Below are 18182 nucleotides of genomic sequence, written 5' to 3' on the forward strand. Positions count from 1 at the left end.
ACATCCCAGCTCCTTTTAATAACCATTTCAGATTAGATTTTGAGATTGCTCAATGTTTGCAGGTTTTATGAGCTGCTCAATGCAGTCACCTCTTGAGCACTCACATTATGTTTGTTACTTTTGTCCAATCCTCATATTCTCTTTGTGAGTTTAGGGTTGCTGTCAGTGGTGATTAGGCATAAGTGACCTGTGTACTGGCTGAGTCTGGACTCTGTTTACGTTTAACTGACAACATTGTAAATGTTAAGTGGTAGGTGGAGGGGATAATTTAGCTTTTTTGTTATTTGTTTTGTAACATGTTGTATGTTATTAAGATATTTTTTACACCATGGAAAAATTGGATCAATCTAAATATTTAACTGTTTAAAAAGAGAAGAAATCTTTACTAAAGTATTCTCTTGATTTTCTAATATATTACTTTCTTACAATCTCTGAATGGTAAAGTAAAAATTCTGAGAAGTTACTATGATGTAGATGTTATGTATACCTGTAGTATAAGCAATGATAATATCTCTGCTACACTTGAAAATAGTTGACTTGTATATACAGGAGGAAATTTAACCTTTAAGTTATGTAACGACAAGATAACATATTATTCATACCAATATTATAAACCTTACGAATGGATGTTGTATACAACGGTATAAGTATTGCTGAAACTTACACGTTTGATGTATATGTATATGTTTCTATATGTTCTAATAAAAAATATTGAAACAAAAAAAGATATTTTTTACAGTGTTATCTTATGTTGACACATAATGTAGTTGTATTACATCCCGAAGGTGCTCTTTTGGATTGAGATCTGGTGATTGTGGAGGCCATTAGAGTATAGTAAACTCCTTGTCCTGTTTGAGATGCTTTGTGACATGGTGCTATCCTGCTTGAACTAGCCATTAGAAGATGGGTATACTGAAGTCATAAAGGGATGGACATGGTCAGCAACAATACTAAGGTAGGCAGTGGCATTACGATGCTCAGTTGGTGCTAAGGGGCCAAAGTGTGCCATGAAAATATCCCCCATTACCACCACCATCAGCCTTAACTGTTGATACAAGGCAGGATGGATCCATACTTTTATGCTTTCTCCAAAATTTTCACCCTACTAGCTTTGTCGCAGCTGAAATCGAGACTCATCAGACCAGGCAACCAGGCTCGATGTGTTGTGCATTTAGAGATGGTATTCTGCATACCTTGGTTGTAACGAGTAGGCATTGAGTTATTGCCTTTCTATCATCTCAAACCATTCTGCCCATTCTCCTCTGACTTCTGACATTAATAAGGCATTTTCGTCCACACAACTGCTGCCCGATTGCTTTTATTTTTTGGACCATTCTCTGTAAACCCTAGAGATGGTTGTGCGTAAAAATACCAGTAGATTAGCATTTTTTTTATTTTTTTTTTGTGTATTTTTTGTGCGTGTACTCGAGAGAGGAGCCGGACTGCAGGAGTTGGGAGTAGGCAGGCCTCCCCCAGAGGCAATCTGCCACCTTTCTCCATGCCCCGGGTGGCAATGGCGGGTGCGTGAGGGGGTCCTCCCACACAGCCCGCCCTACCTGCTCCGCTTTGAAGCCCAACGGGGCAGAGGGACTCCCTACAAGGGAGTGAGAGGACCTAGCCCGCTTAACCAGCCCCATTAGTCCTTCTCTTTTTAGAGACCGCGTGGTCAAAGTGCGTGCATGTTAACCCAATTTCGAGTGCGTGAAAGTGTGGTGGTTTTTGTAGGAGGGGGGTGGGCGTACTAAGCGCAGGCTTACCTCGCATAGCACACCCACCGGGAGCCGGGCTGAGACCACCAAACTCAATTCACATGTAGCCGAGACCGGGATCCGAACCCCTAGCATCAGAGGTGAATGGCTTGTCAGCGCAGTGCCAATTGCGTTGAGCCACCGCAGCTCCTCTAGATTAGCAGTTTTTGAAATACTTGGACCAGTCTGTTTGGCACCAACAACCATGCCACGTTCAAAGTCACTTAAAGTGTTACTAAACTCACAACATTAAAATCAGTCTGTATATGCAGTAAATCATGCTAGTTATACTAACTGGGGAACCTAATGGGTTAATCCTCTGCATTGTGTATTTTGCTATTTTTATATATTTTTTCCTTGGGAAGGGTGCATGTGATCAGCACACCGCACGATAGAGGGTTAGTGGTCATGCATCCTGATAAAGAGAAGTGCAGAATTCCCCCCCACACCGACCTCCGGTGCTTCTATTGACTCACCGCTGCCATCTGTGAGTCGGAGACAGGTTCCGCTGGCCCCGGATGTTTATCATAGAGACTTCCAGCGGACCAGATAGTCGTCAGAGTCTCTCTGATTGTTTGAAGGCCGGGCGCGATGTTATAACGTCACACACGGCCTCTGCATTCAAACAAATGCATTGACCCCATATCTCACTGTAAAGAGGACCTGTGATGCCATATTCCCATTACAAGGGATGTTTACATTCCTTTGTAATAGGATTAAAAGTGATCAAAAATGTATATATAATTTTTTTTTTAAAAGGGCCAAACTAAAAAAAAAAAAAAAAAAGTAAAATAAGACATATATATTTTTTTTAACCACTTAAGGACCGCCTAACACCGATTATATATACGTCGGCAGAATGGCACGGCTGGGCACAGGCACATACCTGTACGTCCTCTTTAAAGCGGGGGTTCACCCTAAGAATTTTTTTTTTCTAACATGCCATCTAGCATACTAGCGTGAGCTACAGTATGCCTTTGTTTTATTTTTTTGCGCCGTACTCACTGTGATATCCCAGGGATAAGTTTCAGTCTAGTAGGCGTTCCTAGTCAGAGGGGAACATGATTGACGGCCGGCTATGGCATGTCACGCCTCACGGAAATAGCCGAAATAGGACGTGGCTCTTCACGGCGCCTGCGCAGTCAGCTCCGATGTCTGTGCGCAGGCGCCGTGAAGAGCTGAGTCCTACTCGGGAGGCGTGACGCACAATAGCTGGCCGTCAATCATTGTCCCCTCTGACTGTAAACGCACCTTCCCCGTTCTTCACAGTGGCAGTGTCACTGATCGTCTGTTCCCTGATGTAGGGAAAGACGATCAGTGACGTCACAAGTCAAGCCCCGCCCCCCTACAGTTAGAAACACACATGAGGTCACACTTAACCCCTACAGCGCCCCCTAGTGGTTAACTCCTAAACTGCAATTGTCATTTTCACAGTTAACAATGCATTTTTATAGCACTTTTTGCTGTGAAAATAACAATGGTCCCAAAAACGTGTCAATATTGTCCGATGTGTCCGCCATAATGTCGCAGTCACGAAAAAAATCGCTGATCGCGGCCATTTAGTAGTAAAAAAATAACTTCTTAATAAAAATGCCATAAAACTATCCCCTATTTTGTAAACGCTATAAATTTTGCGCAAACCAATCGTTAAACGCTTATTGCTATTTATTTTTTTAACCAAAAATAGGTAGTAGAATACGTATCGGCCTAAACTGAGGAAAAAATTGTTATTTTATGTCTTTTTTGGGATATTTATTATAGCAAAAAGTAAAAAATATTGCATTTTTTTTTAAATGTCGCTCTATTTTTGTTTTATAGTGAAAAAAATTAAAACTGCAGAGGTAATCAAATACCGCCAAAAGAAAGCTCTATTTGTGGGGAAAAAAAAAGGACTGCAATTTTATTTGGAAGCCACATCGCACGACCGCGCAATTGTCGGTTAAAGCGACGCAGTGCCGAATCGCAAAAAAGAGGCCTGGTCCTTTACCTGCATATTGGTCCGGGTCTTAAGTGGTTAAAGCGCCCCTGTCCCCGTGTGCTCGCACGCAGAAGCGAATGCATACATAAGTCGCGCCCACATATGAAAATGGTGTTTGTCTTGGACCTTGGAATGCGGAAGTGTTCCTCCTTGAAATCTGTTACACAGTGGGGGGTCGTCTTCCCTGTCTTAAGGCTCCAGACGGCTCCATTGTTCTGTGTCTGGCTATTGCGTACATTGATTGCCCCCTGGGGCTTCTGTCTCATTACACATAGCAGTCCTTCTAATCAAGCTATCGGACCCATCCCTGCTGACTCATTTTCAAGTCCTCATTTGCATTGCTAAGAGGACCTGAAGGAGAACTACATGTACTTTACAATTGACCAATAGGAAAGCGGTTGTTGGGGGCGGGATGTTCCAAATTGTGTATAAAAGTGTGTTGTGTGCTTCCAAGAAAGGTCTTCCTGTTTGAACTTACATACAGCCTGCCTGGTGTTTTGTTCTAATGGATTCCGAATGGCACATAGCTGTAGTTCGGATCCCGGAGCCTTGGATGACCGAACCATCAGACGTTGCGATCTGATCCAATAGTATTAGAGGAGTGTCGGGAGAGCGGAACCGAGCGAGCAAGGGTCTCGTTACAGTGTTCAAACCACACATGTGAGGTATCGCCACGAATGTTGGTGCAAGAGCAATAATTCTAGGATTAGACCACCTCTGTAACTCAAACGGGTAACCAGTAAACATGTTTTAAAGTGTCACCTATGGCAATTTTTAAGTATGTAGTTTGGCGCCATTCCATGAGCGTGTGTAATTTTGAAGCTTGAGATGTTGGGTATCTATTTACTCGGCGTAAATTCATCTTTCACCTTGTGCAAAACAATTGGGCTAACTTTACTTTTTTTTTTTTTTTTAATGCTTGAAACTGTTTACCCCCCAAAAAACACGTTTGAAATGTAACGACCACCATTGTATTCTCTAGGGTGTCTTCGCTAAAAAAAAACATATATAATGTTTGGGGGTTCTATGTAATTTTCTAGACACAAAAAATATTTTTACGTGTGGGAGAGAAATGTCAGAATTCGCCTGGGTGGCAAGTGGTTAAACTGTGATGAGTGTACTGCTTAGAAAAAAAAAGTCTGTTTCCATGTATTTGTTTTGACTGGGGAAGTCATGGTAACCGGGGTGATGTTTTCCAGTCAGACATTTTCCCTTCTGTGAATGTAACTGCAATGCTGCATAACTTTATAAACTGGTACTTTTGTTGTATGAAAAAGTTTGACTGCTGTGTTTAGAATTGATGAGAAAAATATCTGATGTTAGATTGAATTGAGAAGTATGTAAACTGCTTACTGGATTGATTGTTAAATCACTGGATTGATGTAATGTTACCTAAACACATTGTTATATCGTTTACCTACATAAGAATCACTTTAAGCATTATAAAGGTACACTTAAAGTGGAGTTCCAAAATTGAAAAGGGAGGTTGCTATGCCCAAGTAGCTCTTCCTTCACCGTGGTGGATCTTCTGCCTCGTCCTCCGTTGCGGTGTCTTCTGATGAATGAGCCGCGCTGCCTTCTGGGAACTGCAGGAACTGCAGTGAAGCCGTTTCCTACTTTAAGTGTTGATTTTTTTTCATTTAAAAATAACAAACATGTTATACTTACCTGCTCTGTAAAGTAGTATTGCACAGAGCAGCCCAGATCCTCCTATTCTGGGGTCCCTCACCAGCGCACCCGGCCCCTCCCACCTGCCGAGTGCCCCCACAGCAAGCAGCTTGCTATGTGGGGACCTAAGCTGAGCCACGCCACTGCTCTGTTATTTAGACACAGAGCCGTTACTCGGGCCCGCCCCCTCTCTCCCAATTGGCTTACTGACTTTGACTTCAGCAGGAGCCAATGGCACCCCACTGCTGTCTCAGCCAATGAGGAGGGATAGTCCCGGGCAGCCAAGTCTCATGTGCAGCTTTGCTGGATCAAGATGGGCACAGGTAAGTGGTAGGGGTTCTGACTTTAGAACCACTTTAAGAAACATTACAGCTAATATGCTGTACAGGGTTATTGGGGTGGTAAAAAGTGTGTTCTTTTGTATAAAATGAAGATCACGATTCTCACGATTCTTAAAAATGTATAAATGTACACAAAATTATGTGGTTAAATACAGTATATGTAAATCTGACGGACTGTTTACATGTTAAATTTTAAAAGCCGCAGCAAACCTGCTGACCTTGCATGCTTGCTAATGTGAAAGAACACCTCTGATTTTCACATTTAACTAAATATGAAAATCAGAGGTGTTCTGTCACATTAGCAAGCATGTAAGGTTTGCTGCTGCTTTTCAAATTTAACATGTAAACAGTCTGTCAGATTTACGTATACTTTATTTAACCATATAAGCTCTGTTTTGTGCTGAAAATAACTGTTGGGTGTAACAAGCTGTCTGCTTGCCCCCTTCTCACTAACATTACTGTGCAGGAGTGTGGGGTGGAGCAAGATGGCGGGAACGAAACGGCACTTCCTGATGAGACGGCCGCGCCGGGTGTACCAAAATGGCTGCCGCTCCGGAGCCAGGCCGGGGACTGGTGAATCGAGAACGTGATTTTCTTACGATTAATCGTGCATCGTATATAATGCTCCCTTTTGTGCTAATTTTTCCCTCCGTTGCGCTAAAAGAAAAGCAGGACATAAATGAACCTGCCCCAGATCAGTCCTTAATTGGCCATCTGAAGTGAAATTCTGTATTATCCGTATTGCTTGTTCTGTCACAGATCTGTGCAAATCTGTCTCAATTGGCTGCCCAGAAATCCAGACACATCCAATACACACAACAAACTGTCATGTAAACTAAATGAGAGGTAGTTAACCCCTTGAGTGTCTGTGTTTATCCTAGCATGCCGATTGAGCACATTACTCATTCAGGAACACAACATGGTAAGCCCTTGTAAATCAGGGCATAATCTTTTTATTCCAGTCTTTAGTCCTGCTTGGCTGTGTAATATGCCCAATACAACCTAAAATGTAGCAGTTGTGAGGATGTACCGCCTGCCCTGGTAAATGTACATCAATGGTCTTTATTTTTTTTTGGAGGGATCTGCTTTTTTTTTTTTTAATTGGGAAATGTACTTTGTTGTAGCCAAGTAAGACATCCTTTGGTGGAAGTCGGTGAACTTTTCAACAGGAAAAACAGTGATACATTATTACCACTATAATGAATTTGAATATATTGAATAATATTGATATGCTTTGATGGCAGTTGACAAATAGCTTATACACGTTAAAGATTTTTTGGGGTATTTTTAGCTTGTAAACTTCCCTTCTAACTGCCTGATGATCTTTAACACTGATTTATTTTCCAGGCAGAGGCAAGACTTGCTGCAAAACGTGCTGCCCGAGCTGAAGCAAGGGATATCCGGATGCGGGAGCTGGAGCGACAACAGAAAGAGGTAGATCTTGTGGTTTTATATTGTTTATGTACTCATGCTTCAATAAGGATTGTCCAGCACCGTATAACTCCTCCCACTTTTGGTGCGAATTAATATATCAGGTTCAGTAATTGGATTGAAGCAATTTCATTTTTCCTCCTCGGCGGTTATGCAATATTTCTGTCTGATATTTTCCTTTCTGCTGCTGTAGTTGCTTTGTTAGGGATGTCTTTCACCCTTATGATGTTAGTAAAACTAATATTTGACTTTTTTTTTTTTTTTTTTTATTGAGGCTGGTTACGCCTGTCTTGTACGTTCAAAACACCTAAGAAGTATCACCATGAATTGTGTACTATGTAATTAATGTTGGAAATGTGTATTTCTCATGGCATGTTATACATCTGATTGTTTATAGCTGCAGGTTTTATGTTTAAGCTGTAAATGTCACTTCTGATTCATATGCTGTAATATTCTATGTGTAAGAATAAGTGCAACCTATCTCAAGTGCTAAGCCTTCAGTCTCTCAGCTGGTTTATTTCTGTTAAGCCTTAAATTAGTAAGGCTTACATTGATGGTAACATTCACTGACACTTTTGGTCTGCAGTGAAGTGTAGTTGGCACCCACATCATTTTTAGGTCAAGAAATAAAATGTAGTGTACTTAGAACTGGTAGTGGTGTGTCACAACTTTTAGGTTTTCTTTATCGGTTTAAGCTTCAATGGTATGCACTGTCTAGCTGGAAAAATAAATCGTAGTTTTCCTTTAGACAGACTTTGTCTTGACAATAGGTGTGTCATTTACACCTCCTTAAAGCGGAAGCTCAGTTCATTTAAATAATCCTCCACCCATGTTTACTATGACAAGAACTCTTGCATGTCACCACAAAGGAATTTGATCTTCAGGGCGAAGAAGAATCTTTGTGAGAAAGGACTTTCATTTCGTCCTGTTCAGCCAAGTATATTAGCAGCTTTACCTTGGCTGCACTGTCAGAAAAGTAATGACATCCTTGAATTGAAAGCTGGGCCTGATTACGGTATGTTTTTTTTTTCTCAATACACACCATTGTAAAGCTATTAATAGTGTTAAATGGCATTGCTGTATGAGACATTCTATTGTCAGTTGTTTAAAGGGTGTAATACCACAGAGTCTGAGCTAACCATTTCTCCTGATGGTTGAGGGATATTTATGGACCAGGTTATATAGTTCTTTACTGACTATTACATATATGTATCTTGCGTATGCAGTTTACAGCCCACGGATAGTTTAATAATATTATCCTCATTGCTTTTCGTGCATTTTCTACCCTGCATAAGTTATATCGTAATGTTTTCTATTAACGTATTTGCTGGTGTATAAGACGACCCCCTAATTTTACATTTTTTTTTAAGATTTTAAAGATTTTTTGCCTTCTGGAGCCATATTCTTCTTCATTCTTGCTGGAGCCATATTCTTCTTTTTTGCTGGAGCCAATCACGGCGAGCAATGTGTTCTATTAATGAATACAAAGCCTGCTTGGATTGGCAGAGGCTGTAACATCATCAGCCTGTGCCTCTCTGACTAGCCTGCTCAGATTGGCAGAGGTTGTTGCTCCAATCCGAGCAGGCTCTGTATTCATTTTGAATACATCGCTCACAGGGATTGGCTAAGTAGTATATACTGTATGTAGTCAAAGCTAAATACAGTATTACCGCACATCCAGCAGGCATCCAAGCTGACTCGGCATATAAGACGACTCCTGCTTTTTGGCCAGTTTAAAAGGTAGTCTTATACGCCAGCAAATACAGTATACGCTTGATTCTTTCATCTATGATGGCACTACACTGAATGGGCTGTTTCTGTTCTATACATAATTTTGTATGTGAGCATTGTTTTCTCCTGTTTTGTATCTTTTTACTTTGCAAACCATAAAGTTACCTTTTTAAAAATAAAAATACATAGACCACTCAATGTTCCTTAAAGCGGGGGTTCACCCTGTTAAAAAAAAAAAATTTTTTTTTTTTTTATTAGACCATTACATTCGGCATCGTAGCGCGAGCTACGGTATGCCGGTCTTACATTTTTTATCCCCGTACTCACTGTGCTATCGATGATTGAAGAATCCGGGGAATGGGCGTTCCTATGGTGAGAGAAGGTGATTGACGGCCGGCCCTGGCACGTCACGCTTCTCCGGAAATAGCCGAAATAGGCTTGGCTATTCACGGCGCCTGCGCATAGCCTGTGCGCAGGCGCCGTGAATAGCCGAGACCTACTCCGGCTGTCTTCGGGGAGCGTGACGTGCCAGAGCCGGCCGTCAATCATCCTCCCTCTCCATAGGCACGCCCATTCCCCGCGGGAGTCAGAATCTTCAATCATCGATAGCACAGTGAGTATGGGGATTAAAAATTTAAGACCGGCATACCGTAGCTCGCGCTACGATGCCGAAAGTAATGGTCTAATGCTGTGAAGGAGGGTGAACTACCGCTTTAAGGAGTATTTAAAATACTAGAAAATGCATTTCCCGTCCAGTGACGGCCCTAAAAGGAGACGGCCTATTAATTCAGGACCGAGTGGCACTTAAGTAATGTCCTGTAAGTGCCTCAAGTCTTGGAGTACTGTACAGTCTGAACTCACAGGGGAGCGTAGAGAGGCGCATATACAACTTGGGACTTTTCTTTTTCTTTTTGGTGGTATTGGACAGTTCTAATTTTAAAGGGTTAGTTCATCTTTATAACCTCCAGGGTTGTTGCGGTGTTGGCACCCCCTGCTACCAGGCCAGCTAGCCATGCATTCAAAATCCCTGATTTTCTTTCGTTTCTCCTTGCAGTGCTTCCGTCACAGGCCAGATCAATTCACTGTGACAGTGAGGGCGAATTTACACTGGTCCTTAGTCAAATCGCAGAGCTGCCGTAGCGATTCGGCACTCCAGCCGGTCTGCATTTCCGGCTGGCTAGGGGGCAGTGTGGTGCACGCTAAAGCGCACCGCACCGCTGTCCCTAGGCTGCGTTGTAGTGTGAATGGGGCATATTGTAAACGTTGTTTCCTGTGTGTTGCTACGGTGACATACGTTTTACCATGCAGTAAAACGTCTGTTACTGCATATAGTGTTGGCCCTGAAAAAATTGATTTCAAATTTCTGGAGTACTGGACCAGCTTTGTGGATATTACCAGCTCAGCGACTCAGAGCTATGTACAGCAGGGAGTGGGGAGGGTTATTGGTGTTGGTTCTCCTTTTACTTTTTTTTCTGTAAAGTTAAAAGAACACTTTTAATGAGGAAAGTATAATGGCATAATAAAAAATATACTGCTCTGAAACATAAAAATTGTTTTTAGTAACTAGTCAATTTCCACATTATGTAATGGTGTGAGCAACGTCTGTATTGTAACCTGCTGATTTTCACTACATTGTCACTCTGAATGTTTTCCTTTCAGTCATACATTAGTCTACAATGGTAATTCACATAGATTTGGTGTGTTTGTATCTTGCCTGACCTGTAAGTCTTGCCTGTTTCTAGCTCACTCATCGCTACCATGATAGAAAATGGGGACAGATCCAGAAGTGGATGGTAGGCCAAGCGTGTCATTTAACACCTAACTGGGTGCATTGATGTGATCCACTAACAAACCTTAAAATTACTTGGAAGTTTTGTGGCTCTGTTTGTTTTAATTAAAAATATGTTTATCATTTTTAGTGTGTTTTGTTTACTCTTATCTTGATTTAAAAAGCATGATTCTATTTTGTGAACCAATTTCACATTTCTAGAATACATTCTCATTGAGAGGCTGGATCAGTAGTTTTCAGCACTGGAGAAGGATCAGTTCCTATTTGGTGCCAGAAAATTGGCTTTGTTTTTAGTGTGGGACTGTTTTTTTTTTTTTTTTTTTCTTCCTTTCCTCTTTCTTCTTTTTCTTCTTGGGTTAGGGGTTTATTATAACTGGTTAGTGTTTAGAATGTCAAGCCTTGGGTTAATTATTAGGTAGGGATTACATTTAAAGGGCTTCTATTCTCCTATTGGGTAATGTTACGTTTTGGATTAAAGGATTAACGCCTCATACACACGGTATGATTGTTGGCCAACCGAGCGTCTGATTTCCGTCAAAAGGGCGTGTGCCAGGATCTTGTCTTGCATAGTAACAGTACACAACTGTCGTGCCTCAAACACGAATGTAGTGACATACTATGAGACTTTTCATCTTTTGAGCGCCACCCTCTGGGCCCCTTCTGCTAATTTCGTGTTTGGTGAGCATTGATTCCGAGCATGCGTGTTTGTGCTTTCAATTTTTTTGGGACGGATTTGTGTACTGATCATACGAAAAATCTGGCATCAAACAGCTGTCTGCTGAAAATTTACTAGCCTGTCATCCAATATTTGTTGTCAGAAAAATGGACAACAATTGTCAAGGAACATACCAACGGTAAGATTTTAGGACAACAGACAAAATCCCCTGCCAACAATCGAACCTTGTGTACGAGGCTTAAGAGTTAGGTTTAAGTGTTGGGGGAAGTTAAGGGTTAAACGTAATGGTGGTGGAGGGAGTCCTATACTAGCCAAACACATTTTCTCTTGTTCAGCCAATAAGAGAAATCGGTACATTTCCACATCCTTGCTAGACAGCGTCGATAGAGAAAACGTCCCTGATGATAATTGTATTCTGACAGCCGCTGCTCCTGCGACTAGCTAAATACCCTAACAATGACTGCATCTGATTGGATGCAGTACCTGTTGCTGAGTCAACAGTTTTTTGTTCATCTTCTTAATTTTTGATATTCTAAGTTTGTAGAGCAAGGCAGGGCTGCCCATAGCTTGAATTTCAAGCTGAAATCCAGGCAGCTTAAGTGGGTTATTGGGATTAAACTGCAAAATTGTGCTTTAATTAGGTCTGATTCACACCTATGCATTTTAAGGTTCTTTTTGCATTTTGTAGATTTTCATTACAGACTGTGTTCCACAGGAAACCATGTTAAATGGACTGTAGTGCAAATCGCACTAAAAATGCATAAGTGTGAATCAGGCTTAGAGCTGTCTTCAGAGTTCAGAAATCCATCTTTTAGACTAAAATCTTATAGGTCATTTTCAGAAATCGGGGGGACCCTGTGCTTGCATTTATGTGAATTGATTTAAAGCTGTACGTTTTTAGGAGCATTTCCTGACAGGTTCCCTTGATTTTTACCTAGAGAGTACTTATAGATTTTTGGTTATTGGTGAAATTTTGGCTGTTTATGTTCTGTATCATTTTTAAGATGTCAGAATTTATTATACAGCGCTGTAATGTTGTAATTGTTCCTGCTGGAACACACTGTAACAGTGTGAACTTTTGTAGTTTTCTTATTATAAGTTCTTGGCTACAGAAGAATATGAAAATGAGCATCTTAGAATCCATTTGCTGAGAGGCAGCCAAGAGGCCTGTTCTTGCTGGCCTGGGAGATGTAGAAGAGAGAACATTATTATTAAAGTATATTCAGCTAGTTGGAATTAACCCAAGGTCTGTTAAGTGCATTTACACCATTATGTCTTTAAAGCTTTGATTCTTCCCTTACTTCTGTAATAAGTTCCCTGATATTATCATGAAGTAGCTTTTTTTTTTTTTTTTTTTTTACTAAATCATTGTTTTGCAGTAATGTTCTTAAAAAAAAAAAAAAAAAAAAGATAAAACCAAACTTTTTCATTACACTGCTCATTACACTGCTGCTACTCTGTAGAACGAGGATGGGGCTTGCCCACAATTCTGCTGACTAATGACCCATACACACAATCCGAATATCGTACCAAAACTTTCACCCAAGGAAGATACGTACGATAATCAGATCGAGAGCCGATCACGACAATTCATCCGATTTATTATTCGATCGGACAATCATGAAAATTTACTTGATTTACGATTCTTTTAGTCCGTATAGTTGTCTTCCGAAAATACATTACAAATACACTACAACACATGACATCGCTTGCGATTTTTTTTTTTTCTCTGTTGTACGAGAATTTAGTAACCTATTCAATTTCTACTTGCAATTATTTTGCGATAAAAGTCAGATCGGTCATCCGATTTTCAGATCATGTGTATGGGGCATAACTGCGTCAGTGGTACTACAGTGTAAAGCAATAAGAGTTGTGGTGGACATCAGCCTTACATCAAGAACATAAACGATGGTATTTGCTTAACAAGCGTATCAAAGCATTTTTTTTTTTTAATATAACTGATTACTCTCCCTTAAAGTATATCTAAAGCTAAATCATGAAAAAGTAGTCGGTTTTGTTTGCCATTTTTGCATTATTAGTGAGGTTTTCCTTTACTTTCTGTCTTGTAGACTCAATGGACGTGAGAGGATATCTTTCAATTGTTTAGGAAATCCCCTCTTAGACAGTTTTTTTTATGGGTACAAGTGGCCCCTCTATCCCCTTTCTAGTGAAAAATTGTGAATTTAACCAGATTTTTCATTCCTTGTCACAATGCTGATCAAGAAAAAGAGGGCAAATATTCCTAATATTGACACAGAGCGCAATAATAACTGAACACTCGCTGTACCCCTCACCTTCCCATTCCATCTAAAAAAAAGTGTTGCATTTAGTTTAAAACATGAGAGCCTTAGAAGGGTTGTCTGTTTTGAACAGCCCAAACACTATCATTTTATCAACTTATTTCCCCCCCTGTTCTGTCAGTGGAAAGCTAACCATCTATGGCCAGTTTTAGTTCACTTTTAGTGCTAGTTCACACCAGATACAGTTCCATGCGCATTTTTTCTGCACGGAACTGTACTGGAGCCTAGCAAATTGTATCAAAAACGCACAAACTGCGTGTGGTGTGAACTGTAAGCAAAAACTGATCCGGAAGGTACGAGTGCATTTTTTTGTGGTGTGAACTAGCCCTAAAAATGGAAGCACAGTGTTTTCCATGTATTCCAGCGGCTCTAGTTCACACCATGCAGTCAGTTCAGATCAGTTTCCGGTGCAGAAACTGACTGGAATTGACTGACTGCATTGGTATGAACTAGAGCCGTTGGAATAAATGGAAAACACTGCATTTTTAGTGCAAAAAAAAGCTCACGGAACTGCATCTGGTGTGAACTGGGCCTAAAATAGTACTGTGCAGTCAAGAAGCCACCACAGTGCTTTTTGAGACTGTTGTGATAGGGGGAGGGAAAACGCACTGCACATGTGGGAGAGCGAGCTCTTGCTCCTATTGTGCTGTAAGTGGTCAACATTTCTAGCTTTTATGCCAGGACAGGGTAGATCAGTCAGAGTGGATTTTTTTTTCCCCGGTCAAACCTTGATGAATTTGGGCTACAGGTATGTCATGTAAACGGTGGTTCACAACCCTGTCCTCAAATACCCCCATGTTTTGGGAATTTCTCTTAGCTAAAATTGCTGTGAAAAATATCAAGTCATTGACTCTGATTTAAAGCATCTGTGCAAGATAAAGGAAAATCTGCAAACATGTCCTGTTGGGGATACTTGAGGACAGGGTTCAGAACCACTGACGTAAACTAAACCATATTTTTCTTATCTGGACAATGCTTTTTACATTACTGGGGCTCCTTAACTGCATAGTATTATTTTTTTAAAAGGTGAGCTAACCATTAAGAATCTTAAATGTGGCTATTCCTGTTGTGTAACATTCCTCATTATTTGCCTTAGTGTTAGGGACAGAGTTTGTTTGAAGCAGATTTGGTATAAAAAAAAAAGATTCATTTTGGGGTAGAGAACAAATAAGATAGTCATGTACATTTTTTTTATATTTTAAACTTTCTGGTGATTATTATTATTAGAAGTAGTATTAATTTATATTATATTTGAGACTTCTCCTAAAGATTCGGCATAATGAATATCTAGTACGCAAATGTCATTCAACAGATTTTTGTATGTATTGGCTTCTCTACATAGAACAATTGTACAGTGAACTTGAAGTGAGAAAGTGGTCAAGGTGCAGCTACAGTAACACAACTTTTTCTGTACCCCTCCCATCCTTCCAATCTGTGACTGCAATAGGTGTGATTGAATGGATGTGTTCTTAGTGATTGACAGGTGTGCAGAGCTGTATAAACAATGTAGCAGCCGAAGAAAGGGTTAAATTGCCCGAAGAGCGCTGCTACCAAAGCGCTTTGCAGGCTCTTCGACAGCGATGCCAATTCGTTTTAATGGGCATGGGCGGTGGAGCCAATCCTAAACTGCCCCAAACTGCTTGCAGGGCGTTTTCTAACTTCCTTCCATCACACCGCTCCAGTGTGAAAGCACTCAGGCTCTCACACTGGGGCTGCAGGGGAGGCTTTTTTCAGGCGCTATTTTTCGCACTTTAGCACCTGAAAAACGCCTCCAGTGGGTAAGGGGTCTTATAGTCTTTAAACAATTTAAAACTGTCTGTTGGAGCGCAGATTGGAACTAGCTACTTTTACAGTAGGCTGTCCACACATGCCCCGTGCAATTCCAAAACTTGCCATGAATATACAAACAAATATTGCCCTTTGACTTGATACTGTGATGGTAGTAAGATATACATGGCACATTTCTGCCAACTTTAGGGATTTAAAATGAATCTAAACCTAATCATTAAAATTCCATATAAGCTGTAACAGGTCACTGTAATTGTGAAAGTTGTTTTAGTCCATTTAATGATTCAGCCTTCAGTAAAATAACACCCGATGATCCTGCCATGAAGGTCCTTGTTCATCGTGTTATGGAGTGACAACTGTCCTAATCATTCTCTTGCATTCATCCTGTAAGTGGTGCAGTTTATGGAGACTTTAAGCGGCCCTGCTGATGCACGTTGTTCATGTATGGTCCATTATTAATATTATCAGAAAGCTAGTCTGGAGCAATAATGTGCAGCTGGCGCATGCGCACGTAGACGGGAAGTTGTTGACAGAAGCTGTCAACACTAAAATGCAAAATATGGATGGATTGTTTTAAAACAAAAGTATGACTGTTCTATGTGTGATACTCGATTTATCAAACTAAATAAAGTAATGTTGAAGTTTAGATCTACTGTTTAAGTCTAAGGCCCCGTACACACGACCGAGTTTCTCTGCAGAATTCAGCCAGAAACTCGATGGGAGCCGTATTCTGCCGAGGAAACCGGTCGTGTGTACACTTTTGGCCGATGAAATCGACAAGGAACTTGTCGAGCCAAATAGAGAACATGTTCTCTATTTCCTCGTTAGTCAATGGGGAAACTTGGCTCGCCGAGATCCTCGGCGGCTTCACAAGGAACTCGACGAGCAAAACAATGTGTTTTGCCCGTCGAGTTTCTCGGACGTGTGTACGGGGCCTGAGGTTGCCAATAGAAATTAAAAGGTTGAATCTGATGTCCCCAATGCCTTAAATCCCTGAAGTGCTGCAGTGTCGATTTTAGCATTGCAGGAGAAAGAACTATAAAAGCCGGCATATTCTCGTTGTGCTGTATATCTTGTCAAGAGGGAAAACTGTGGTGGTTGGGACAAGTTCTTAACCTACCTTCTGCCTGCCACCAGAGACACAAGATTTTGCCTGGCACAAGGTAAAGGCAATCCATCTCTATTGATTGCATAGAGCTTGTGAGCGCACTTTTGCTAAGCTAACAAATTTATTTCAGTAGCGAGAGAGATGTAGGGAGGAACCCATGCTAACAGGACGAATTGTTCACTCAAAACAGCAGGCAGATGACAAATGTCAGGTGTGACCCGTAGGCATCATTGTCAAACTGTCATATGACATCTATTGAAAATTCCAAGGTACCTGCTAAAATGTGTCAGGAGTACTGGGATTGGGGGCATTCACTTTCCTTGAATTATTTTTTTATAGCTGTTCCCAAGTAGCTAACACCTGAGGGCCTTTGAATATAAAGTGTGGTAACAAAACAATGCAGTTTGAAACCAATCAACTTTCAACATTTTATAGGATTTTTCAGGCTGTTAAAATGAAACCAGGATTCTGGATGGTCTGGATAGGCAACAACTGACATGTGCATGATACCGTGAAAGTTTTTTAAATTAAATAATGGTCCCTTTGCTTGCGGAAATTGTGTGTGGATGCAATTTTAAAGATTTTTTTTTTAGTATTCATGAAAATGAATAACGCTTTAATGTGCCGTTTTATCTCAGGAGGATTCTGACCGGGCTAAGTATTCTCACCGGTCCAGTCATCGGCCATATCTGGTTTGTACCATTTTTTCATCTTAGGTTCCCACTGCTGACATCTTCCAACACTAATCATCTTTCTTCATGACTTCTTCTTTTAAGGAGTCTTCTGGGTTGACCACTAGCCGAGGACTTGAAACTCATAGGGTTAGTGTGCTCCCTAGTTTTTAGAGTGTATATAACATATTTAACCAGAAAGTTGACACTTTTTTTTTTTGATTACTTAATCTGTGTGATGTTGCATTACTAACAGGTTTCCCCAGGCTTTTGGCATGGCTGGTTTGTGGTGATGTGGAGTTTTCAAAATTCCTGTTGAGCTTTCCACCTCTCTATTGGTGCAAAATAGAAGGCATCAACAACCAGGCAGTTGCCTTTGCTGACCTATAGGACAAGTCCTGGCTGGAGACTGAGGAGGAACTAGTAGATGCAAATACAATGCAACCGTGATCTTAAAATCTTGTGCTTTAATGGAATCCTAAGTTTTCAGAATTTAATAGGCAACCATTGCTGAGCTCTCATTATGAACATTTGGTTGCTTGACTATCCTGTTGACCTTGTGGGATTCGGAGCTATCTGGTTCACTGATATACTAATAATTTATTTCACTTGCACCCATACTTGATCCAGGTCATTTACCTGGAAATTAATTGTAGAGATAACCAGGCAACTTGCATTTTCTGAAGCAGGTCAGCAATAATGTCCTGCGTATGTTTCTCAGTGGGGCCCATGTCACACTTTGAATTTGCTGAATTTTATTCCATCATCGTCTGCTGAAGCAGTAGGGCAAGTTGATGGTGATACCTTGTTCATCCAGCTTGTGAAGGAGCAACACATGAGTGCTTTACCTCCTTCCTGCATGTTCCTTAGCGGTCTTGCCTCTGCCTCTTGTGAATTTTTGCCAGTGGCAGGATCACAAGCATAACATTGGCCTAGAGATTTTCTTTAACCTT

General features: G+C 40.8%; 1 protein-coding gene across 10 annotated transcripts in view; it reads left to right on the plus strand.

Moving 5' to 3' along the window:
- The window catches only part of LRRFIP2 (LRR binding FLII interacting protein 2), a 148507-nt gene that overhangs the window by 33789 nt on the left and 96536 nt on the right, over window positions 1-18182 (plus strand). For 6 of the 10 annotated variants that reach the window (XM_040353285.1, XM_040353288.1, XM_040353295.1 and 3 more), the window contains exons 3-6: window positions 7083-7169; window positions 10640-10690; window positions 17197-17250; window positions 17335-17379. In XM_040353285.1, coding sequence (XP_040209219.1) covers window positions 7083-7169; window positions 10640-10690; window positions 17197-17250; window positions 17335-17379 — 237 coding nt within the window. The remainder of the gene's footprint in view (window positions 1-7082; window positions 7170-10639; window positions 10691-17196; window positions 17251-17334; window positions 17380-18182) is intronic. The other 4 variants (XM_040353290.1, XM_040353291.1, XM_040353293.1 and 1 more) reach the window with 1 other exon arrangement.

The sequence above is a fragment of the Rana temporaria genome, chromosome 5, assembly GCF_905171775.1.
Source record: "Rana temporaria chromosome 5, aRanTem1.1, whole genome shotgun sequence".
NCBI lineage: Eukaryota > Metazoa > Chordata > Amphibia > Anura > Ranidae > Rana > Rana temporaria.